The sequence below is a fragment of the Eptatretus burgeri genome, chromosome 15, assembly GCF_056783735.1.
Source record: "Eptatretus burgeri isolate ZD-2024b chromosome 15, Ebu_testis_v1, whole genome shotgun sequence".
NCBI lineage: Eukaryota > Metazoa > Chordata > Myxini > Myxiniformes > Myxinidae > Eptatretus > Eptatretus burgeri.
Genome location: NC_140975.1, coordinates 32,155,958 through 32,181,863, shown reverse-complemented (window position 1 = coordinate 32,181,863; position 25,906 = coordinate 32,155,958). Strand labels below are relative to the sequence as shown.

The following is a 25,906-nucleotide window of genomic DNA, read 5'->3' as shown; positions in this document are numbered from 1 at the left end:
AGTTCTCTCTTTTCTTGTGTCCAGTCCATTTGAACGTCTATTTCTCCACTATTCGTGAACAGAATTCGATGAAAATTGACAGGCACATACTAGACACATATGCGCAGGCAATAACTCATCCCAAAGTGTGATTGCGGCCCTTCGGGCCGAGGAACGGCCCATTTCGGCCCGTTTTCTTAAAATTGTTATTTCTCAGTTATTAGTGATCGGAATTGAACGAAACTTGACAGATATATTCTAGAGACCATTCCACAGGTATTAAGTGAGCCCAAAGTGCGATAAAAATTGGCGATTTTCAGAAAATGGCAGATTTTAGGATCCCGCATTTGGGATTGGTTACCTGTATTGCACAATTCGGTCCTCACATTAAGATATTTTTATTACCTCCGATTTGTACACTTCATCGTTTATTTGCGCTCTCTGTTCGCATTAACTCCCATATTCAGCAACCCCAAAGATCCTTCCTCACCAGCCCATATGTTTTTTTTGGACCAGCCAAGATGGGCCAATAAGATCGCAAGTCCAAATCCCACTAATACGCCACATCCCAAGTTTATCGCACAACATATTTCAAAGTTTTCGTCAATGAGTCAGGGTGAACCCAGTTGAAAAATGTAACCTTTTTATTTCGGTATTGCGTTGTGTACAACGTCTTGTACTAGGTACATAACTTATTACCTCCACCTACAAAGGTGGAAGGAGCTTATGTTTTAACCCCTCTCTATCTGTTTGTTAGTTTGTCCGTTTGTCTGAAGGATATCTCAAAAAGTTGTGGATGGATTCAAATGAAATTTGGTGGGCAGGTTTGGTCTGGGTCAAGGATGAACTGATTAGATTTCTGTAAAGATCCGGATCTGGCTACTATAATTTTTAAAGTGATTCTTCACCGTTGAGAGATGGGGCCAAAAACACTATATAGCATGACATCTCACGAAGATGTGGGCGGATTGGGATGAAACTTGGTGGACACATTGGGTGTGTGACAAGGAAGAATTGATTCAGTTTTGGTGAAGATCCGGATCTAATAATTTTAAATGATTCTTCACCATTGAGAGATGTGGCTAAACCAATATATATATATATATATATATATATATATATATATATATATATATATATATATATATATATATATATATATATATATATATAGTACGATATCTCAAAAAGTTGCGGACAGATTCGGTTGAAACTTGGTGGACAGGTTGGGTGTGTGACAAGGACAAATTGATTCGATTTTGGTGAAGATCCAAATTCGGATCTGGATACGAGATTTATTTGATTTTTAAAGTGATTCTTCACCATTGAGAGATAGGGCTAAAAATGACAAGTAGCATGATATTTCAAAAATGTATTGGGCCCGATATGTTCTCGTGGATCAGGTATTGTGTGGCGGTGGTATGCGCTCTACCGAGCGCCCTTCTAGTTTTAACTGAGACACGTACGTTAAGTGAGCCTTGAAAAGAAGATTGTAAAAAAAAAAAGAATGAAATAAATAATTGCCTTCCGCCTGAATTTTGGTCAGTTTGCTTACAAATGTGTGGGCAGATTTTTAGTCCCAGTCCGTCACTGATCACCATAGACCAACCGCACACAGCACAAGGTTACACCTGCGTGAGGAGTCATTATTGCTGGAGTCAGACTTGAGTTTTAGATGATCCACTTATTTTAGGCGCCAATTTTGTATAAACACAAACAACCTCCTCTAAATATAAACAAATTCCACAATGCAGGACTGTATGGAAAAATAGTACGTAATAAGTCAATGAAAATCTTCTACCCGTGGGGCATTGTATCACATATCTCATGCACCTCTGAACGATCCTTTACAGAACCCCTCGTTAGATAAGACGTGTACACACAGGGATCCGAGTGTGTAAACTCTCAAGCTAAAATGCAGGATCCCATCTGCATGAGGTCACTGTGTCCACAATAACAGCTGCCCATTAATGGTGACTAACCCTTAAGAGGATGTATTATCTGTGTGACTGTCTATCTGCCTGGGTTCCGCCTCTACGTGCACGTCTAGTAATGTTCCCACCACTGCCAAACTACAGGCCGAGGTCGACACTGGACTATCACACCACTTAGCTCGCCCCCCCCCCACCCCAGCCCTGTGTGGGAAAGTCAGGAGCTTATCTGGTACTTGGTGTCAGGGTTAATCTTCCTCAATGAATCCCGTGCACTAAGCTTCTGTGTGTGGTTAGCTGTGCAGTGGTTAGCTGTGCAGTGGTTAGCTGTGTGTGGTTAGCTGTGCAGTGGTTAGCTGTGTGTGGTTAGCTGTGCATTGGTTAGCTGTGCAGTAGTTAGCTGTGCAGTGGTTAGCTGTGCAGTGGTTAGCTGTGTGTGGTTAGCTGTGCAGTAGTTAGCTGTGCAGTGGTTAGCTGTGCAGTGGTTAGCTGTGCAGTGGTTAGCTGTGTGTGGTTAGCTGTGCAGTGGTTAGCTGTGCAGTGGTTAGCTGTGTGTGGTTAGCTGTGCAGTGGTTAGCTGTGCAGTGGTTAGCTGTGTGTGGTTAGCTGTGCAGTGGTTAGCTGTGCAGTGGTTAGCTGTGCAGTGGTTAGCTGTGTGTGGTTAGCTGTGCAGTGGTTAGCTGTGCAGTGGTTAGCTGTGTGTGGTTAGCTGTGCAGTGGTTAGCTGTGCAGTGGTTAGCTGTGTGTGGTTAGCTGTGCAGTGTCCGCTGTTACAGTTCACAGTGAAGATTCCATAAAAATATGATCAATGGCCTTGGATGAATGGACAGCACGATGACCCTCAGTCGTGGCTCCAACTCGGCAGCACTCCACCGCAAGGAACACCTGACTGGGTCGGCCTTTCATCGTGTTCGTTTGAATGTGAAATCTGTTTTAGGGTCTCATAAAAACATCGGTGGTGGTTTCCTGTTAAGTACTTGCTGTTATTTTGTATGCAGCTGGTGGATGCTGGCTGCATCATTGCCGGGAGCGTGGCTGTGCTGCTGATGCAGTGCCCCCTCTTTACAGCAAGCTTGTACTCATTTTGCTGGTCTCAGAAGGATGACAGGCTGAATCAACCCAGCTGGTGTTGGTTAACAGCACGATGGGGGCTCGAACTCAAGACCCCAAGATCTCAAGCCAGCCACCTCAACAGTCAAGCCAACACCAGACTTCGTTTAACCACTGAGTGTAGTGTCGTGTAGTGCAGTGTAGTGCAGTGCAGTGTAGTGCAGTGTAGTGCAGTGCAGTGTAGTGCAGTGCAGTGTAGTGTAGTGTAGTGCAGTGTAGTGCAGTGTAGTGCAGTGCAGTGTAGTGCAGTGCAGTGTAGTGCAGTGCAGTGTAGTGCAGTGCAGTGTAGTGCAGTGTAGTGTAGTGTAGTGCAGTGTAGTGCAGTGCAGTGTAGTGCAGTGCAGTGTAGTGTAGTGTAGTGTAGTGCAGTGTAGTGCAGTGTAGTGTAGTGCAGTGCAGTGCAGTGTAGTGAAGTGTAGTGTAGTGACCTCACAAGTTGTCTCGTGGACGGTGAACCCACGTATTTCGATCCATTTCAGAATCGAATACGATGTCCCGTACAATCATGGAGGGTCAGGCTGCATGACATGTGTGTGTGTGTGTGTGTGTGTGTGTGTGTGTATGTGTGCGTGTGTGCGTGTGTGTTTAGTGTGTGTGTGTGTGTGTATGTGTGCGTGTGTGTTTAGTGTGTGTGTGTGCGCGTGTGTGCGTGCGCGTGTGTGCGTGTTTGTATGTGTGCGTGTTTGTGTGTGTATGTGTTTAGTGTGTGTGTGCGTGTTTGGTGTGTGTGTGTGTGCGTGCATGGGTGTTTGGTGTGTGTGTGCGTGGGTGTGTGTTTGTGTGTATGTGTGCGTGGGTGTGTGTGCGTGTGTGTGTGTTTGTGTGTGTGTTTAGTGTGTGTGTGTGTTTGGTGTGTGTGTGTGTGTGTGTGTGTGTGTGTGTGTGTGTGTGTGCGCGTGGGTGTGTGTTTGTGTGTATGTGTGCGTGTGGAGTGTGTGTGCGTGTGTGTGTGTTTCCCCCCCCCCCCAGGGAATGTATGTATCCATTTGTTTTTGTTGTCCTAAATAATTTTCGTGCGGGGGTTGTTGCTATCTGCAGCCTTTGTTCGATCGCTTGCAGAAGCAAGATCATCGATGACAGACTTCGGGTGGAGAATCAGGAGGCAGGAAGACGGCAGATGGACTGACTGGCACACATTGGTGGACTCTTTGCAAAACTCCACCTTAGGATCATGACTGCCCACAAGTAAGTCCTTGCAGATGGAACACGAGTTTAAAGACCTCTCTCAAGATTATGTTTATAAATCAATTGTCCCATAATGTCTTTGTAATTGATGTGAAAACACATTGACAGCTCCTAACGAACGTTGTTGTCCGACATGCAATACAGGTGAAAGCTCCTCCGTGAAACCCTGAGACCCTGCAAAGCAAAAATCCAAAATTTTAAATCCTCCAATAATCTTGATTCCCCTCTAATCGTTTAAAATGCAATCTTTGGATATTTACACGTTACTAAATAAACCCAACTCACAGCATTCTACATACAAGAGGGGTGTTTAGAAACCCCCATTCAGGTGCAAATTTTTATATCATTTTTCAAAAAACAAGTCCCACTGTAGAATGGAATCCAACTAAAAACTGCCGGCCTGGTGGGGTAAAACAAGTCCCACGATGGAATCGAATCAGACTTAAAACTGCCGCACTGGTAATGCTAAACAAGCCCCAAAGTGGAATCGACTCCGACTTAAAACTGTCGTCCTGGTGGGGTAAAACAAGTCCCACTGTAGAATGGAATCAAACTAAAAACTGCCGGCCTGGTAAGGCAAAACAAGTCCCACGATGGAATCGACTCCGACTTAAAACTGCCGGCCTGGTAAGGCTAAACAAGTCCCAAAGTGAAATCGACTCCGACTTAAAACTGCCGCACTGATCATGCTAAACAAGTCCCAAAGTGAAATCGACTCCGACTTAAAACTGCCGGCCTGGTAAGGCCAAACAAGCCCCAAAGTGGAATCGACTCCGACTTAAAACTGCCGGCCTGGTAAGGCCAAACAAGCCCCAAAGTGGAATCGACTCCAACTTAAAACTGCCGCACTGGTCATGCTAAACAAGTCCCAAAGTGGAATTGACTCCAACTTAAAACTGCCGGCCTGGTAAGGCCAAACAAGCCCCAAAGTGGAATCGACTTCGACTTAAAACTGCCGGCCTGGTAAGGCTAAACAAGTCCCAAAGTGGAATTGACTCCAACTTAAAACTGCCGCACTGGTCATGCTAAACAAGTCCCAAAGTGGAATTGACTCCAACTTAAAACTGCAGTCCTGGTGGGGCAAAACATGTCCCACTGTTGCATCGAATCCGACTAAACAGTGCCTGGTGGGGTTAAACAAGTCCCACTATGGAATCAAATCCGACTAAAAACTGCCATCCTGGTGGGGCTAATCAAGTACCACTATGCAATCGACTCCAAATAAAAAGCTCCAGCTTGGTAGGGTAAAACAAGTCCCACTGTGGAATCGAATCCGACTTAAAAAAAATGCTATTCTGGTGGGACAAAGCAGGACTCACTGTGGAATCGAATCCGACTTAACACTGCCGTCCTGGTGGGTGCTTGCATGGGGGCTGCTGCATCTCCAAGACACCTTTCTCAGACAGGGACATCAAGCTGGCTTTCCTGTTTGCCTAGGGGTCATGGACGTAAAACATCTCACTTTATTGTTTCAGAAGAGTCGGCCACATTGTTTGCGGGACTTCGGGCTAATATAAGTGTAACTACTGTACGTTCACATCAGGTATTTAACGTGAGAGATAAAGATGTGATGAGAATATGACACAGGCTCGATGGGCCAAATGTCCTCCCTCTCCAGTGCCAGTTTCCTTGTCTGACATTTTGATGAATGCTTCCCCCTGCTGGTATAACCTGGCATTGTACTTAACACCGTTCCATGTTAAAAAAATTATTATCTAGTAGCTTCAAACGTCATGGTCACAAGTTGTGGGAATAAATGATTTCGAGACAAGACTGTTCAGAATTAAATTTATTTCGCCTGAGAAAAACAGCATCACATCCTTGACTATTATAGAACCGACACCATATGACACGATATTAGACAAAACCTAGTACACATTATATATATATATATATATATATATATATATATATATATATATATATATATATATATATATATATATATGTGCAGGGTCTGATCTAAGGGTTTTTGAAAGGGGGGATCCAGAAATCAAGGGAATGGATACATACTCTGCCAGACACTGTGAGTGTGAAGCCACGAAGCGTGTGGTCTGGGGTCCGCTTGAGGACTTTGGAAGCTTTGGGATTGTAGATACTCTCAAGTGTGCTCTGAGCATCTGCAAACCACGTTAGCTACACGTTGAGATGGCAAAAACAATCACAAGTTTCAATTGTAAAATCATTTTTATTTCACTTTTTGTTGTTAATTTTGATGAGATTGAGTTGGAACCTACAGTGTAGCTCTGTCAACTCCTCAACAATCCTCTTCAACAATCACTCTGAATGATGTTTTTTATTGTCTAGAATGCTTGCCTGTTAGCGGTAAGGCCCAAAATCAAGTGTTTTTCACATATGGGCCTCATCCAATCAGTGACTTTTCACAACGCTGTTTTCTCCCAATGGCTCATCCTCTCCTCTGGACTTGGTAATGACAAACTTGGTAACGGCTCTACCCTCTACTGTGACATCCCCCATCCTTCAGATAAGCAGACAAGCAGCATCATCCCTCTCTTCTGACCTTAACAAAATCACAAGCTGGTCAAACACTTGGAATACGTCTTTCCATCCTGACAAATCTCACATCCTCTCTCTCTCTCTCTCTCTCTCTCTCTCTCTCTCTCTCTCTCTCTCTCTCTCTCTCTCTCTCTCTCTGAAAGGATCTGTGGCACAACCTCCCATTTGCTTTATTTACAATCCTCTTGATGTCAGCTTGAGGTCAACAATCCCACTCAAACTCCTGGGTCAGCCATTCATTTTCTTGGGCAAATCACATTTCAACGTTGGCCTCCAAAGCCAGCTGACAATTCTGCTTTTGGGGTTTCCCCCTTGCCATTTTGTTCTTTTCCATTCCACTCTCACTCTTTCATGAGCCTCCATCATGCACGCATTTTTTTTTGAAAATAATTACCTTTTGGGGGATTTGGTGATGATTTTTTTTAATCCCCCCTCCTCCAAAAAGATGGGTCCAACCCCCCAGGACCCCCCCTCCCCATCTGGATCCTCCCCTGTATGTGTACATAAATATATATGCCTGGTGTTGGTTTAATGGTGAGGGTGGGGGGCTCAGGATCCTCGGGTCATGAGTTCAAATCCCGCTCAGCCATTTAATTAATACCAGGTGGGGTTGACTCTGCCTGTCATCCGATCTTTAATATCAGTCAGTCAGTCAGTCAGTGGTTAGAAAGAGCTTTATATATTAGTATTTATGGGGTGTGCTTACACACTGTGTCAGCATCTTACACACTGTAAGCATACGAACCGTATTTCCCCATTCTCTCGGGTTGCTCACCTGCATTTTATTTTTTTTTCGTGTATTTATTGTCATTTTTTGGTCATTTGCGGATGCTTTACGATGATTCTGTGGTTTTTCCTGGTGTATCGGCTTTGATATCTGTCAGCACATTCAATTACCGTGCTTCCCCATTGTCTCAGGTCACTCAACTGCATTTTTTTCATTTATTTTTTCAATAATTTTTATTTTCATTTATGGATGTTTTCCGACGATTCTATGATTATTTTTCCCCAGTGTGCCGGCTTCGACGTCCATCGGCAAGGAAACTTTTGGCTTTCTACATCACCTGGAAGGTACCGATCTTTAATATCAGTGAGTGAGTGAGTGAGTGAGTGAGTGAGTCAGTGGTTGGAAAGAACTTCATATATTTCAAGATATACTCGTGCAAAACCCATCAAAAATAGCGGTGGGGGAGGGAGGAGGGCAAGATCACCACCATGACAGCATAGTTGTGTAATAATATAACTCTCAGGCTTGTGCGTTTACTTTGGTTTCATGAAGCAAAGTATGATTATTTTAGAAATATATTTATTTATATCAAAGTGATTCTTCTTCTTCCTTCAGCTGCTCCCGTTAGGGGTCGCCACAGCGGATCATCCGTATGATCCGCATAGTGATTTGGCACATGTTTTACGCCGGATGCCCCTCCTGACGCAACCCTGGTCGCCTCTTACGACACAGGGATATGGTACACCTATTTAACCGGGGTATACACCGGCCCAGTATACTGGTACTCATTTCGCCGACCTCGGAAGGATGACAGGCTGAGTCAACCCCCTGGTGTATTAATTCAGTGGCCCAACAGGGTTTGAACTCAGGACCTTTTGGATCCCAATCCGCTGCCCTAACCACTGCGCCAACACCAGGCTATTTATATCAAAGTGATTATGGAATTAATTTGAAATGACTGAATAAAATTACTCACTGTATCCTTCAAATAAAAAAATTACTGACGTCTCACCCTCCAGCATTATAGTTGTGAAAACAACCCAAATGATCATGCAATCAACCCAAATTCAGATCCGTGTTGAGAAAGTTTTGGATGGCGAATGGCACCAACACTGATATTACGTGTGTTCCCTTTCGGTGATGAACGTGACGTCATTTCCTGTGTGACAGAGAAATAAATACACAGGGCTTTTATATACAGGTATTAAGACGTACTGCATTGACGTCGAATTCGAGAAATTGCCTTATCGTTTCTTTTCTTTTTTTTGCACTCTTCTCGGGTTGGTCTATTGGTATTCCCACATGAACCTACACTGGTTCACGATGTCGGTAAAAACCAGGTTCAAATCCTGTATACCACAAATATTTGTCCATTTTCTACTCGTTCACAATTCACCGCAAGATTTTTAAAAAATTCACGTGATTTGTGTCCTTATTAGTCACAGAAAAGTACATTGACGTCGACTAATATATTTGTCCTGGATGTGATTTGTGTTGAAGCTCCTCCATGAGCCTAAGGTAAAATTAAATACAGATGGTATATATGATCTTTGAGTAGGTGGTATCTTAATGGTGCACCATGGAAATGGTAAATTATCATGGTGTTGAAGGGTAGTTTTTTGTCAGGGGAAACGCCGAAACGGTGCACAATGACATCGTGAGTTGGGGGTGCAAGTATACATCGGGATGTGACATACGCCACATAGGTCTCAGTCGATTCAGTGGGTGAGGACATATTGCATCTGAAAGGTCTATTGAGAAGAGGGAGGACATGGACATAGCTCTCTGGACCATCATTTTCTTACACTAGGTCATTTTCCGTATTCATGCTCAAGGACAAGCAAGCTCAACCGGTCTCTAATGTATTAAGTTTCCCGTAATGGACCGACCGACCTGGATCGAAGCGTGTGGACTCGAGATAAGATTTCAGTCGAGATACCTTGCTATATTAAATTCACAGGCCGTTGTTTGTCTGTCTGTCACGATATTCCTCCTGCAGTTGCGGGCCGATTACATCAAGACTTGCAACGTAGGATCAGCATGACTCCAATTAGCACATAAGGGTGTTTTTATATTTGCCGGTGGTCTTCGGGTTAGGTGGGGGGAGAGGAACGCAAATTCTCTTTCGAAATATGTGCCATGTAGCACCGCCTTGAGGTGGCAGACGGGATTACAAGTCTCCACCATTTACAGTATTCCTGTCCCCACGTTTTCCAGTGATGTGAGGCATTTTGAATAACTAGTACGTGCCTGTACGTGCGTGGCCGTACGTGCATGTTTATCTCTCTATAATTTATCGAGAAAATCGAGAAAGAAATCGAGAAAGTACAGAAATCGAGAAAAAAATTAAGAAAGAATATAGTAAGTCGTCACTATCCGGAAGTCCGTACGTTGTTGCTGTCGTAAACGTCAATCACCCTTCACCAATGTATGAAGACAGATGATGTACTTGAGAGAAATGTTGTTGTTTATTTACCAAGGTACGTGCACGGAGCACGGCAACACCAGGAACATCAATTACAGTAACTGAGGATGCTCGGAGGGTGCCGTCACTGTCAGAGACGGTTCTATTACCCTCTTATATCCTCGGTTTTATTTTTGGACAAATGTTTATCTCACATTTTGTCCTTTCAACCTAACCAGCTGCAAGCAGTTGGCTCATTTCATTACGGGAATGGTGGAACAGAAGTAGAGATAAGAGCACGTAACGGTTCACTCCCTAACCCTGCTCTCACAGTGCTCCATTTAATTACTCAAGGTCAATTATAATCATTTTTCTGCATACACTGTTCTAATGCCCCCCTTCCCAAGCAGCCAGCCAAGAGTATAGTTTGATTATCACCAAGCCTGCAAAAACGTATTGTTGTCCTTTCCGCCGCGTTCGGCGTGCAGGTTTACCGTTCTAGCCAAATTGCGGTCGCACGTCCGCCGAAGGCCGCAATCCAGTCGTGACTTTCTGGATCAACGCCGAAATCCAGTCACAGATGCCTTAATGCATCATAAACCAGCCAATTCTTCTGTCCACGTGTTACAGGGTCAATCGCCGAATTATCGATATACCTAATTATTCGCGCGGACAGAAATACCGGGAGTTTATACCTTGAAGGGGACCTGCACGAAAACGAGCCGCTTAAGCAGCTCGTTCCGTATGCGAATGCCGAGCGGTCTTATATCGCCAAGTCCCGTCGGACCAGATGTACGTTTTATTGGCTTTAATTAGCCAGTTAATATCCCGATCGCACCATGGCAGTCAATACAGGAAGGGACGCAACGAGCAGGTGACATTCAAGCAATGGGTGATTTATTCTCACACGTAAGCGGTCAATGGGAGGATAGGGGACAAGACATGAGCAAAAGCCTACAGCCGATATCTATTTATTATGTACGCAAGCGTGCACTTAACAATTCTACTTATAAGACAGGGCCCACAGACTTCCATGCAAAACCCAAGAAAGAACAGAATCAGGCTCGTGAGCCTTTAATGCACTCAGGGCTGGGATGACTGGAACAGGCCCTGAGAGAGCGGGCAGGTTACTCGCCGCCCTGGTGGTGACTCGATGGTCTTCGTGATCGGCGACCCCTAGTGTCTCCGTTCGGTCCGGGCGTCGCGAACGCGCCAGTCGCTTGGGCAGTTTGACGGGCAGCTTGTATGGTTCCCCTCGGTCATCCGGCCTTCACTGCGGCCTGGTCGGTTGGGCCTAGCCGACGACGCACTGGAGGAGTGAACGGGTCTTTCGCCCGACCGCTTCAGGGTCAGTTGCCTGGACCCCCTGAACTCCGACTGGCTCCCTTGGTTGCACTGGCGAACTCTCCAGCGAACTGCGGACTTGGCTGGCTCCAACGACGAACTGCGCCCCTCTGACGAACGAACTCACTGCGCCCCTCCGACGAACGAACTCTACTGTCAGCGTCCTAACATGGCTTTTTATAGCCCTGAGGGGAGAAGCCGCCGAAGGTTTCGCCACCCGTCATCGGCGCCTTCCCCCTTTCACCTTTGAACCTTCACCCCAGGCTGGCCCCACCCCTCTCACTTCTGATTGGTCAGCTCCTTCAGAGGGTAAGGCCATTCTGAACCGATTTTGCCGTGAAAGCGGCTGATCACACGCGGACGTGGTTGAAATCGCCCTGCCTGTCATGGCACGAGTTCGCACTGATTTTGCCGTGAAAGCGGTTGATCACATGCAGACATGGTTGAAATCGCCCTGCCTGTCACGGCACGAGTTCGCTCCGACGGCACTTTGCCGCTGTCGAGGAGGACGTGATGGTATTGCGATGAGAAGATGTTTGTTTGGTTAAAATAAAAGATAGAGAAAGAATAACGGCTAACTCAAAGATGCACAGCCCGGCACATCAATAATTCCCTTCATACGTCGGTGGGGAAATCTAACCTGGAACACACACTTATCAAAATAACTGTTCTCTGGGGAACCTGAATGGTGTTCTGTGAATTTCAACCACTGTAACAATATAATGACTTGGAAAAGCAAAGCTAATAGAAAAAGGTACGATTCCCGACATAACTTCTCTTCCCCAACGGCCACGCCTACGCAGCAACGTGTCCTGTCATTGGTTTGGTAAATAAATGGCCATAACTTGGGAACCTCTTGTCTGATTAATATCAAATCTTGAAAACGCGCACACTTAGGTCCCCAGCAATATACCTGGCAAGTTTCAATTAGATTGGACCAGTGGTTGTCGAGAAACAACGGTCACAGACACGTACACACACACACACACGTACACACACACACACACACACACACACACACACACACACACACACACACACACACACACACATTGCTGGAATTATAGATAATATAATTTATTATTTTTCTTTTTCTGCCGGCAATTTTCGGGTTCTTTCACTTTAAAAATCATTTTCTCAGGAACGGTAAGTCCGATCGAAACGAAATTTTCACCACAGTATGTATCTTTTTTAATAGTAAACTTGATTGATAATTGTGGCATCCATTGTGACGTCATAGCACCATGTCCTGTCATTGATTTGGTAAATAAATGGCCATAACTTGGGAACCACTTGTCCGATTAATATCAAACCTTGAAAAGGCGCATCCACAGGGCCCCGGCGTCAATTGTGACGTCATATAAAACGAAGAAGAAGAATTGTGACGTCAATTGTGATGTCATAGCACCGTGTCCTGTCATTGGTTTGGTAAATAAATGGCCATAACTTGGGAACCACTTGTCCGATTAATATAAACCTTTGAAAAGGCACATACTCAGGTCCCCAGCAATATACCTGGCAAGTTTCAATTAGATCGGACTGGTGGTTGTTGAGAAACAGTGGTCACAGACAGACAGACACAGAGAGATTGCTAGAATTATAGGTAGACTAGTACGTTCCCGTACGTGTGTGCCCGTACGTGCAAAATAAATAAATAAATAAACTTTCAAACCGCTTGCCAGAAACAACAACCACACAGGCCGTTCCTTCGCTGTCACGTGCGCCAAGGTATTTTGCCTTTTCGCAATGTCATCGCAAGGAAAAACACAGAGAAGAGAAGAGCAAAAAAAAAAAAACCTATGTGCCTGGCCGTACGTGCAAAAAAAAAAAATAATAATTTAAAAAAAACTTTCAAACAACCACACAGCCGTTCCTTCGGTCTCGTAAACGATGACTGGATTGGGGCATTGTGTTTATCTATAAATGGGCATAAGAAATCGAGAAATTATTAGAATACACTAAGTCATCACTATCCGGAAGTCCGTACGTTGTAACCCGTAATGGGGATCGCGGCTGAGGTTCTCTTCCCCATCGGCCACGCCCACGCAGCAACAAATCTTGTCATTGGTTGGTAAATAAATGGCCATAACTTGGGAACCACTTGTCCAATTGACATCAAACCTTGAAAAGGCACATCCACAGGGCCCCCAGCAATATACCTGGCAAGTTTCAGTTAGATTGGACCAGTGGTTGTCGAGAAACAGCGGTCACACACACACACTGCTGGAATTATAGCTGGAATTATAACACAGGTCTGCAAAATGGAACTTAAAAAAAAAATTTGGATAATTTTATGTTACTTTATATATTTTTGGGGTGCTAATTCAAAATATCAAAACAGTTTTTCTCCATCACGTAAGGTTTTCTTACAAATTAATGATGAAATATACAATAATTTTAGGTAAATTCCCATGTGGTAAGACAAAATGAAACTAATAAAAATACATTTGGTACTCCATTTAGCAAAGAGAAATGGCACAAATGCAATTAAAAAGTAAGACAATAGATTCTTTACAAGTGCTCCAATCATTTTTTAGGTTCAGCATCTCAAAATCTCTTCTTTCTCACTTGAAAACTACACCTGCAACTTTTTCGTTTGTGAGCATTTGGTGGACTTTCATGATGCAACATCCAGCAGTAGTCGGCCATCATACTGACATTCCATCTTCCCTGATATCTTCTTTCCATCTCCTTCATATCTTGATGAAACCTTTCCCCTTGTTCTTCACTCATATCCCCTAGATTTTCCGGAAAGAAATCCAAATGGGCATGTAGGAAATGAACTTTAAGGCTCATTTTACATCCTAAGGCCTCGAACTTTTCTCGCATTCTTCCCATGATGTCTTTGTAGTTTGGATCCTTGTAATTACCCAAGAAGTTCTTCATCACATCTTTCAAACTAATCCATGCATCTTTTTTAGGATCACCAAGAGTTTTCTAAATTTTCATCCTTGACGAGTTTTCTTATATCTGGTCCAACAAATACACCTGGCATCTGATAGAGCAGGAAACTTACTACACAAATACTTGAAGCCTTCTGCATTCTGTGGCAAATCTTTTACAAATTGCTTCATCAGGCCAAGTTTTATATGTAGAGGAGGCAAAAGAACCCTTTTTGGATTCACCCAGCTTTCTTGAAGGATGTTCTTTGTCCCTGGTGTAAGCGTATCCCTACTTGGCCATTGTTTTTGAGACCAATGGAGGTCCCTGTCTCTACTATCCCACTCACACAAGAAACAAGGAAACTTTGTGTGGCCTGACTGTTGTCCAAGTAACATGCAAATTATCTTCAAGTCGCCGCAAATCATCCAGTTGTGATCTTTGTATTTAATCATGTTTAAGAGTAACACCAAATTTTCATGTGTCTCCTTCATGATCACTGAGTGTCCAACAGGGATGGAAGCATATTTATTACCATTATGCAAAAGAACTGCTTTAAGACTTCTCTTTGAAGAGTCAATAAAGAGTCTCCATTCATTAGGGCTGTAACTTATGCCAAACGTTTCTATTAGTCCTGATGGATCTGTACAATAAACCAAATCATTTTCTTGAGCAAAATACGGAACAAACACTTTTTCTCGGTTACGATATCAAGAGAATGTTGCACCAGGAGCTAAAAGACTCTTGGATTTAAGTCTGGAGCCTAAAAGCTCTGCTGACACCTTTGCAAGTCCCAAGTCCCTCACTAGATCATTTAATTCACACTGGTTGAATAGTTGAGGTTCTTCACTTTTACCACTATTGAAGTCTTACATCATCATTGGTATTGCTGCTTTCTGACTCAGAACTTAAGTGTATGTCTTCAAGGTTTCCTGGTGGTGATGGGACTGGAACATCTGGTCCATGGGCAACAGGTCACAATGCAGATGGAAGATTTGGATAAACAATGTTTTTCACGCTCTTTGAATTGTGTCCTTGTACCTTACATGAGCAAAAGTAGCAGTCATCACTGTGATTTTTAGGCTCTCTCCATATCATTGGAACCCCAAAACGAAAACACTTCTTTGTACATTTTGTCCATTGTCTTAGTTCAACACAAATTGAGCAGACCTTATGAGGAGCCCATGTCTTATCTTGGTCTCCTAATTTCACACCAAAGTAGGCATAGTAGGATTTTTTTTAACAAAGTAAGTAATGTATCTCTGACGTTTCTTAGTCATAAATTCGCCACAAATGCAACAACATTTGTCCGGGCTGGTTGCACATCCTCTAGAAGCCATTATTGTTTGCAATCATGTACAGATCTGTAAAGAAATAGTAATGGGATTAGAGAAAGGGGATATTACATTAGGATAAAATAGTAAAACACAATAATCAAACTCTGGCACACTGGTAAAACGCAATGATCGATTTTGTAAAGAAACTATACGTGATCGGATCATTTCTTTGTCATTTTTGAAATCGGCAGGTAAAAATTGATCAAATTCACCCAATAAATATGAAACAATTTTCTGGTCGCAGACCTGTGTATAATCAGTAGGTAGTAGTGCGTGCCCGTAGGTGCATGCCAGTATGTGCAGCTTCATTCCTTTGCACTCGTAGACGACGACTGGATTGATATGACGACGCCCCATCTCTTGTGACGCCCCCTCTCTCGCCCCCTCTCTCTCCCCCCTAGTCTCGCCCCTCCTCTCTCGCCCCTCTCTCTCACACCACCTCTCCCGTCCCCCTCTCTCGCCCCCTCTTTTGAATTGTGATGCCCCTCTCTCTCGCCCCCTCCTCTCTCCCCCTCTCTTGAATTGTGATGCCCCTCTCACTCGCCCCCCTCTCGCCCCTCCCCTCTCTCCCCCTCCCCTCTCTCCCCCTCCCCTCTCTCCCCCCTCTCCTCTCTCGCTTCTCTCTCTCTCTGTAAATGTATTCACAAATGTCTACCAAGCACAACAATTATTTCAAACCTTGGGAAAAAACAGCTTTCAAACCCTTGGGGGAATTCAAACCTTGGGATTAATTAATAATTTGAACAATTAATTCAAACCTTGGGAAAAAAAAACAGCTTTCAAACCTTGGGAAACACTTGGGAAACAGCTGAAACGGATGAAGAACGATATCAAACCTTGAAAAGGCACATACTCAGGTCCCCAGCGTCGATTGTGACGGCATACCAAACGAAGAAGAATTGTGACGTCAATCGTGCAAAAAAAACAAAAAATAAATAAATATTAATTGTGACGTCATAGCACCATGCCTTGTCATTGGTTGACAGATAAATGGCCGTAACTTGGGAACCGCTTGTCCGATTCATATCAAACCTTGAAAAGGCACATACTCAGGTCCCCGGCAATGTTCCTGGCAAGTTTCAATCAGATCGGACCGGTGGTCGCTGAGAAACGGTCACAGACAGACAGACACACACAGAGATTGCTGGAATTATAGATAGATGTTTTTGCTTCAGGCACATAACCCGGATTCTTTTTTTGCCGATACAGAGCCGTCAGTTGCCTATACACCGCCTAAGTAAAGGTATGCATCAGAAGAACGAGTTCAAGATCTTGGGGGCGATCTTGTACCAAGATCGCCCCCTCCCCCCCGTTACCAAGGATCGGACCAAGGCCAAGATCTGGCCTTTGACCCGGAACACGAATCGTTACGAAGTTCGGTGCTTTTTGTCCAGAAATCCTACTCTGCGATCCATCACCGATAGGCTGACGGGACAGCCGGATTTAGGCCACACCCAAAGGAGGGCGTGGTCTGAGACGCAACGCCCCCTTCTCGCACTGTATCAAATTCGCTGCCTTTGTCAAGTTGGGACCATCGAAGCAAGAATTCAGAATCGACGGCTTAATGACGAGTAGACGAACAGGTAAGACGTGAAAACTCGCATTTCCGAAGCAGTACACGTCAGGACACACCCAACATGTCGCGGTGTATCGCAGCCGTTTCTTAGCTTGGCTGGGGCACACCGCCTCGTCTTTCAATGCAACATTAATGAAATATCGTGTTCCCATCGTCACGGAGGAATTATTGATTGTGGTTAAAAGGAAATATTAATTGACAACGTCTTGATGGATTCATTAATCACGGAGGTGGTTTTTCCCAGATTGATCAACACCTGCACCTCCCAATTACGATCAGATATATTAATGAAGGAATCGAATCACAATGTATCAATGGTCCGACCTTCTGGTGCTCTTTATTTATTGCTAAGCAGTAGTAATAGTAAAATAATATGAGTGAAAATAATTATTTAGAACAATGGAGATAATAATAATAATACAGTAATCATAACAATATAGTGGTAGTTTATTATTGTGACGTCATGTTCTTTCCCTCAGTATCCTCGTCAGCCTCGCCATCTTTAAACCTTGTCCTTTCGCCTTGGGTCGTGTGAATCAACGTGTCCTGTTCAGATCGTCCTCGACACCTCTCATTCATCTCTTTTTATCCCCTTCCGGCTTCTCCAGCTTTACTGGGCGATGTCTGAGTCTTACGGTAAAGAAGGAAACCGTCATTGGACGTCACGATATGTAGTCGTTTCAGGGCCGGTGTGGGTCTGCTTTGGCGGACAACGTAAACCATTGATTTTATCAACGAGCAGTCGGTGAGAGGATGTGGTGAACGAGGTGCGGCCTGACCTTTCAACTCGTGCTCTGAATAAGGGATTAGTGGTGCTTGAAACGTCAGGCCGCACCTTGTTCACCATCACCATCACCATGGTGATAAACATACTCTTAAACAACCCCCTGGACGGACTGAAGAGAACTGTGCTGTGCTTTAATGTGCTGTGTTTGGCCTTGGGGACTGTTAGCATTGGACTGTGCTATGTACAGTTCGGGGTATTGTGTTATGCTTTATTAAGCCGTTCTGCGTGCGGTGTTGTCCCCAGTGTACCACTGTAGCCCGTTGGGCGGTGTTGTCCCCAGTGTACCACTGTAGCCCGTTGGGCGGTGTTGTCCCCAGTGTACCACTGTAGCCCGTTGGGCGGTGTTGTCCCCAGTGTACCACTGTAGCCCGTTGGGCGGTGTTGTCCCCAGTGTACCACTGTAGCCCGTTGGGCGGTGTTGTCCCCAGTGTACCACTGTAGCCCGTTGGGCGGTGTTGTCCCCAGTGTACCACTGTAACCCGTTGGGCGGTGTTGTCCCCAGTGTACCACTGTAGCCCGTTGGGCGGTGTTGTCCCCAGTGTACCACTGTAGCCCGTTGGGCGGTGTTGTCCCCAGTGTACCACTGTAGCCCGTTGGGCGGTGTTGTCCCCAGTGTACCACTGTAGCCCGTTGGGCGGCGTTGTCCCCAGTGTACCACTGTACCCCGTTGGGCGGCGTTGTCCCCAGTGTACCACTGTACCCCGTTGGGCGGCGTTGTCCCCAGTGTACCACTGTACCCCGTTGGGCGGCGTTGTCCCCAGTGTACCACTGTACCCCGTTGGGCGGCGTTGTCCCCAGTGTACCACTTTGCTGTGTACCAGTTCGTAGATCATAGTTCCCGATGTACCACTGTCCCAGCATTGGACTGCTGTCCCCGATGTACCACTGTCCCAGCATTGGACTGCTGTCCCCGATGTACCACTGTCCCAGCATTTGACTGCTGTCCTCGATGTACCACTGTTCAAGCATTGGACTGCTGTCCCCGATGTACCACTGTCCCAGCATTTGACTGCTGTCCTCGATGTACCACTGTCCCAGCATTGGACTGCTGTCCCCAATGTACCACTGTTCAAGCATTGGACTGCTGTACTCTTCACTTCGGGGTACTATGTATTATGGCACTACGGGCAGTCAGACATTGGACAGCTCTTGTGCTTTGTCATTGCCGTAGATTTTTCTTTTTTGAAATGACTCGAGTACATGAAGATTGAAAGCTGTTTTGCCAAAAAACAAACATATGCTGTTCCAGCATTGGACTGCTGTCCAATGTTATTTGTTATGTTGTCCAACATTATGTTGTGCACTGTTTGTCTGAGATGGCACAGTTATCGGCACACAAATTCAGCTTCATCGCAAGTAATCTTGAAGGCCCTGATTTCGGTGGCATGAATCTGAGAAAGATATGAGGCAGTGGAGTCAGCCCAGAGGGGAGAGCAGTACTCCTCAGGCTGCAGATGAAAGCCTTTTCGGTGGATAGTTCAGGTGTGCCAAGGAGGGACTTTGTACAACGGAGGATGCCCAGTCGGCGGCTGGCTTTGGAGGCCAATTTTGAAACGTGGTTTCCCCAAGAAAGACCTTGGCGGAGAGTGAGACCCAGGATTTTGAATGATTGAACTTCTTCAATAAGATTAAGAAAGTAGAGGTCTTGGTCTTGCCAGATGGTACTTTCGGAAAGAGATAGTGAGAGTGTGAGATTTGTCAGGATTGAAAAATGTATTCCAAGTATTTGTCGTGCTTGTGATTTTGTCTCCATCTGAAGAGAGGGAAGTGGCTGCATCCTGCCTGTCTGAAGGATGAGACATGTCATGGCACAGGGTTGAGTCTTCAGTAAATGGATAGAAGATTCTCCAGACAGTCAACATCAGGAATAGGGCTGGGCGCAGAACACTGCCTTGTTGCACGCCAGCCTTGACAGGAAGAGGAGATGAAAAGATTCCGTTGAGTGTCGCATGTTGACTACCAGAGCCGAGGAAGTCGGTAAGCCGAATAGGATAATTGCAGACAAGATGTGATGGATCTGTGCATAAGAGAGAGCAAGTTTCTGTGAAAGAATTCTCAGGCTGAGTTAATGTCAGGGGTGACGGACATAGGAGAGCAGACTCGACGTAGTGGGTAGAGCGTCCCCTATGAGTTTAGGAGGTTGACGGTTTAACCTTCAAACCCCTGCTGAACTATTCAAATGACTTTAAAAATGGTACATATTGCTTGCTTGACATGGAGCATGGACAAACAAAGCTGGGAAGGCAATGGCAAACCACCCAGTATAACCCTTGCCAATAAACTGCTTTTGCAATACCAATGCTCTGTAAGGAGTATGGTACATCGAATCAAAAGATGGAAGAGACCGATCCTGAAATGTGATGGCTGCTTGCAGTCCCTTCCAGTTTGCCTGAGTGAACTGCCAGACTTGCCGCCACTGAGGCTGTTCTCTGAGAATAGCCAGAGAGTTGTTGACCATTGCAAGCACATGATCAGATGAACCAATTGGAGCAGAGGAAGAGTCCAAGACATGGGTGTGGCAGTTGGTCATAACCAAATCCAGAAGGGTGGATTTTCCATTGGGAGAAATGGATTGGAAAGTTCACAGATTCAGTCAGTCCCATGGAGTCACAGAAGTCCTTTGTTGAAGTGCCTTGGCTGGTGAGAGAGCTACCAACATCCAGGCAATCTGCATGGTGACAATTGAAATAGCCTCATATGAGGAAGAGTTGGGATGAGTGTTTAAAAGTTGGTCCATTAAAAGTTTGTACGTGTTGTCTGAAAGAGATTTAGATGGAATTGTAACTGTTGAGAGGACGGTACAACACAGACAAATCAGAGGTGGGAGTGGAGTGGAAGCCACAGCCAAAGGTACTCCTCAGTTTTTGAGGTGTAAGAGCAGTGCACACACAGTGAGGAATTGAGTTAATGATGTGCAGTGTTACTCCGCCACCAAGGTGGGGTATAAGCATAACTATGGAGTTTATCTCGGTCTGTCCAATGTTATTGTTAGCTCTGATTTCAATGTCCAATGTTATTGAAGGCCCTGTGTTCAGCAGGGGTATAAGCACTACTATGGAGGAAACATAACATAACCCGACAGGGAGGAGTCCCACAGGTCGTCCTGTGGGAGGAAGGATTCTGTTAAACAGATGATATTGGGTTTATTGGCAGCGGCCTTGATTGAGAGATCTGTCAGGTTGGAGCGGAGGCCTCAGATGTTTGAGGTCCACACAGTTAGTTGGTTAATGACCGGGTAGGAGGAGCTGCTGGGAGGGTGCAGGTATGTGGAAAGGAGCAAGCAAAACAACATCAATGCATTACCTTTCCAGATAATGCACTAATATCGTTTTTGGTTTGAAAAGCTGTGCATACTCACTACTGATGATCAAAAACGACAACAGCATTCACTCATCATCTTTATATGACAAATAGTGTGCAAAACGATTGAATTTACAATATGTACGTTTCCATGGATTAGTACCATCTAAAGGGCCAGTGTTTGATGGTCACATCACGGTTTGTTATGTTGTGCATAACCGCAGATTTTCTCTTCAAATTCCTCGTTATTGGTAGTGCTGGAACCGGCAAGTCGTGTCTTCTGCATCAGTTCATCGAAAACAAATGTAAGTCTTAGAATCGTTGGTGGAAGGACTCCTTATTGTTGGTCTGTGTTTGCTACTTGCATTCTTTGTCTTTGCTCCACCTGAGTTTAACTCTTACCTTATTTTCAACTCTCTTAGCATATGTCTTGTCTGTCTCTTTGTCTGTCCCTATCGGTGTGGGTGTGTGCTTTGGCTTTGGATAATCAGATAATCATGAGCATATTTGATGATTATTTGCTGAGCGTGTTGCATTTCCTTTGTTGATCGTATTTTGGACTGCTCATCGTAACACGTGGGTTTTAAAGTGCAACATTATCTTATCTCGACTTTGGATAAGTGGATTGCTGAGTAGTTTATATGGAATTAGATTAAATGTTTGATGATCGTTTAAGAATGATCAGCTGCCTCTTCATTCACTACTACTGAATGACTTGAGACTCTTCACTTGTCAGTTATGTACGTTTTTTTTGCCTTGAATCGTGAGTGGATTTAACCCTGATGACGCAGACTGTATAAATGAAGTTGTTGATCTGCTTTATTAAGTTTAAAGCAATGCACTATCTGGAATGTGGATGAGATTTGAAATCATTTATTTCACTTTACCACGTATTTGATTTGGTTGCTGCTGCTTTTCATGGACACCATTTTCTCTCCATCCCAAATTTCCATGAGATCGTGGTGGGCTCTCTTTTTGAACAGTTGTTGCAGACTATGTACTTGGGTAGGGCCTTCCAGGGTTTTTAATCCGTCGATTATGAAGTAACTGCAATTACAAGTCCAAGTCAGGATGTGCAACTTTGGGGAGTGAGTAGCCATGAACTGGAACGTGAGTTGGTGCGGTTCCCAACACCTCACCGCTCCCGTGGTTGTTGATGCTATCGGTTGAGTTGTTGGAATTTGGACATGGGAGTGACTTACTGCAGTGTTTTAAGTAGATAGAAAAGACACTCACCTGCAGCCGAAGATCACCGGTGAGATGTGTAGGGGATTGATCTTGATTTGAGATTGTCACGGCTCGATAAAGCGAACTGCCTGGTGCTTACCTGGATGGAAGGTCGCTTCAAGTTTTGTTTCATGTGCTTCCATCCAAGCAATTTAATATGAAGCTCTCCAAAATTCTTAGTTATTAATTTTTTTTATTTTTAAGAACGAGTTGATCTTTATTTGTACAACTCATTATTGTTTGCAGTGGGCCTTCATGCATCACTGGTCCAAGCACAACTGATTTGCTCTTTCGTGCACTTTAATCTGTTCTTTCCAACATCACTAATAATTGCCAATGATAGAGTATCCAACTTTTACTTTTTATGATTGTATGGCTCCATTACAAATTTCCATTGTCTTGAATATAAAATTTTTCCTTGCTGTTTGTGTAATCGCTGCAGTTAAGCAAGACTCGAATCACACAATCGGAGTGGAGTTTGGTTCTAAAGTGGTTGGTGCAGGAGGCAAGACTGTGAAGCTGCAGATATGGGATACAGCGGGACAGGAGCGCTTTCGGTGAGACGGTCTTCAAATTGTTGATGTTTTTCCTGCAAACTGCTTTGGCTTCTCAGATCTTTGAGGATGACATACCAACCATTTTGTTTTTTCCACAATCACCTTACTATTTTTATTTATTGTGTTTTTTTTTTTTTTTTTTTTTTTTTTTTTTTTTAGATCTGTCACTCGAAGTTACTACAGGGGTGCAGCTGGAGCGCTGTTGGTGTACGACATCACGAGGTTGTCCCATTTGCCCGAAATATTGTGTGGTTATTGTTTTTTTTCTCCTCAGTGTTTTTTATGTTGGTCTCTCGCCCATGGGGGGTGTGTGTGTGTGTGTGTGTGCGCACGCGCAGTCGAGAGACCTACAATGCACTAACAAACTGGCTGGCGGATGCACGGACGCTCGCCAGCCCGAATATTGCCATCATCCTGTGTGGGAATAAGAAAGACTTGGATGCTGATCGTGAGGTCACCTTTTTGGAAGCCTCTCGATTTGCTCAAGAGAATGGTAAGCTCCTTTGGGTGTGAAAGGGGCAAGGGATGTATGAGGATCTGGGAAGACGTTGGCATCCAAGGGAAGGACTAATGAGAAGTAAGAGGAAGAATCTGAGGATGATGACTCTTTGCTCCATCACCCTCCTAACTTGCTGGACTTTGTTCATTCTAAAGGAGTTCATGATATGGCTTGAATGTGTTAGAATGATTGATTCTTCTTGTCTAAATCTAAATTTATCAAGGAAATAGGATTTGACCCTCCTATTGATTGATAAACTATATTTATTAAAGATATGTATGCTTGTTGATTACTATTACTATGGCATCTGGATCCCAAAGTAAAAATGGTCAATAGTCTTGGGTTGTGATGATATTTTGAATTTTTTCCCCCAAACTTTCAGGCTGAAATATTTACTTTTATTTTGGTGTGCCAATTACACTGCAATATCTATTTTGCCATGTCTGAGGCTCACCAACACGTTATGCCTCAGCGCCGGGATCCTTTGTCCCAACAAACGGTCGATCGGTTTCTAACCTACTTCAGTTATTCCACAACTTTACCGATCCCCAAGGTCGCCCAAATGAGCTGAAATTGACGGCACAGGCATGGGAAGCAGATGGAACGAACATGTTTCTTTCCTTTTTTGAAGGTTTATTTATCATGAATATGGGGGGAAAGTTGGACGAGACGAGCAGTTTCGAACAAGCCATGCAAATCAACAGAGGGAGAAGGGAATATGCAAACTTGGATAGAATGATAAGAAATAAATAAAACCTGACCCACACTAGGTGTCACACACTTGTGCAAACATTTTAAATTGCATGCGAGGACTTTCCTTTGGTACAACATACAACATACAGGGTGGAAGGTTAGGATGTAGCCCGCTCTGGAAGCCAGCGACGAAGAGCACCACGGGATGTGCTTCCTGAACTAGCCCTCTTGGCCCTCGATCCTTTCCACCGCGATTCTTCTCCACACTCGTCGTCCTGCATGCCGAGAGCTCTCTTGTGTCTGTTCTCTCGACGCCCCCCCCGCCCCCACCTTCGTCCTTCTGGGAGGAGTCCTTTTCCAGGCTGTTCAACCCATGGGGTGGCTCCAATAAAAATAAAAGTCAATCGTTTCTTCTGGACCTGACAACGCATTATGCCACCTTGGCTGGCACACACCAGCCAGAGAGATCGTGACGGCCTTTTCGCACACGTGACTGGACATCCTCACCTGGCCCCACCCACAAACGAGAAGTTTACGTGTACCATATAACCCTGACTATCCCATATATAAATTACATACGTGGCTTCCTCAGTATCACATGTAACAAAACGACTTAATCTGGCAGGTCCCTGATACATGGCACTCTAACCTACTCAAAGCACTTGGACCGTATTATACTTACCACAGTCTAGCTATGCCCCCCTTCTTCCAAATAAATAACTACATACAGTACATATGTATACATACATGGATTGGGCAAAAATAAAAAGGAAGTGGCAGTGAAATTGTGCAGTTTACTTGTAGGTCATGTTGGAGGTGGGTGGGTTCGTTCAGGTTCGTTGTGCAGATCACCAATCTAAACTAAATTCACCCGGAACATTCATGAGAACACACCATTGAAATTCCTACTTGTTTCTATATGCACAAGTTGACACACCGACAGTTATTACCATTTGAAATTACCACCGTGAAGTGAGTGTGGTGTGCTTGTAATTGCGGAGGAAACGACCAGGAAACAACAAATCAAGATGGTGGCGCCCATGGTTGTCGTGTGATTTCGAGTGATTTTTGGTCTTTCAACAACCAAATATGCGTTGTTTCATACACTTGGGTGGGGAGGATGATAAGAACTGGCGTAAGGTATGCGAGTGTGCGAAGGCTTGGTGCGACGCTACAGATAATGAAACTATCAACAAATGCCGTTTGCTGGCTGATCAAATTATGAAACTGCTGCCAATGACTGATCCACCCACGGATGCCGGCTGTCACCGGTTCTGCTATGCGTCGTTTTGTAACAAGGATCATATAAAACGCGCTGAAGCCAGGAAAAGGAAATCAGAAGCCAGCACTACTGCAGTTTCTGCTGGAGCCAGTGAGGTGATGGGCGGACTCGAAGAAGAGGGGCACTCGTACCACAAAATACGTATAAAATTCCTCAGAACCTCTGTAGAAAGGGTGGCTGGCAAATCAGTTGGTGTACTGCCAAGAATTTGTATCGTATTCCAGAAAAAAGACAAATTCATCCATGTCAAAGGAAAATCTCAACGTGATCAGTTGTCCCTGGCAGAAACACAGGATGGAGGAAAGCTGAGGGAAACTGCTGAGCAGAGGAGAAATGAACGTGCTGTGAGAATAATGACAACTATAAAGGATAAAGACTGTGTGGTGCTGGAAGTTTGTTATCACCGTAAATGTTAGTACGAGTATGTGAATGACACATACCACAGACAGAGTGAAAGTAAACTCCAAACTCAGAAAGTGAACTATGACAACATTTGGCATTTTCTGTGATAAAGTAATCCAGGTAAGACTCATTGATGGAAAGCAATCTGAAGTTGTGTTTGATGTTCAAT

General features: G+C 44.5%; 1 protein-coding gene across 3 annotated transcripts in view; it reads left to right on the top strand.

The window, feature by feature from the left end:
* Positions 1-4,004: 4,004 nt before the first annotated feature.
* LOC147011855 (ras-related protein Rab-4B) overlaps positions 4,005-25,906 on the top strand; it is a 51,260-nt gene continuing 29,358 nt past the window's right edge. Inside the window, exons 1-6 of one of the 3 annotated variants that reach the window (XM_085857284.1) lie at positions 4,005-4,205; positions 7,735-7,793; positions 21,302-21,382; positions 22,747-22,861; positions 23,021-23,083; positions 23,200-23,354. In XM_085857284.1, the coding sequence (XP_085713410.1) occupies positions 4,192-4,205; positions 7,735-7,793; positions 21,302-21,382; positions 22,747-22,861; positions 23,021-23,083; positions 23,200-23,354 (487 nt within the window). In that variant the 5' untranslated portion in view covers positions 4,005-4,191. Of the gene's footprint in view, positions 4,206-7,734; positions 7,794-16,891; positions 16,998-17,469; positions 17,627-21,301; positions 21,383-22,746; positions 22,862-23,020; positions 23,084-23,199; positions 23,355-25,906 lie in introns of those variants that run through there. The other 2 variants (XM_085857285.1, XM_085857286.1) reach the window with 2 other exon arrangements.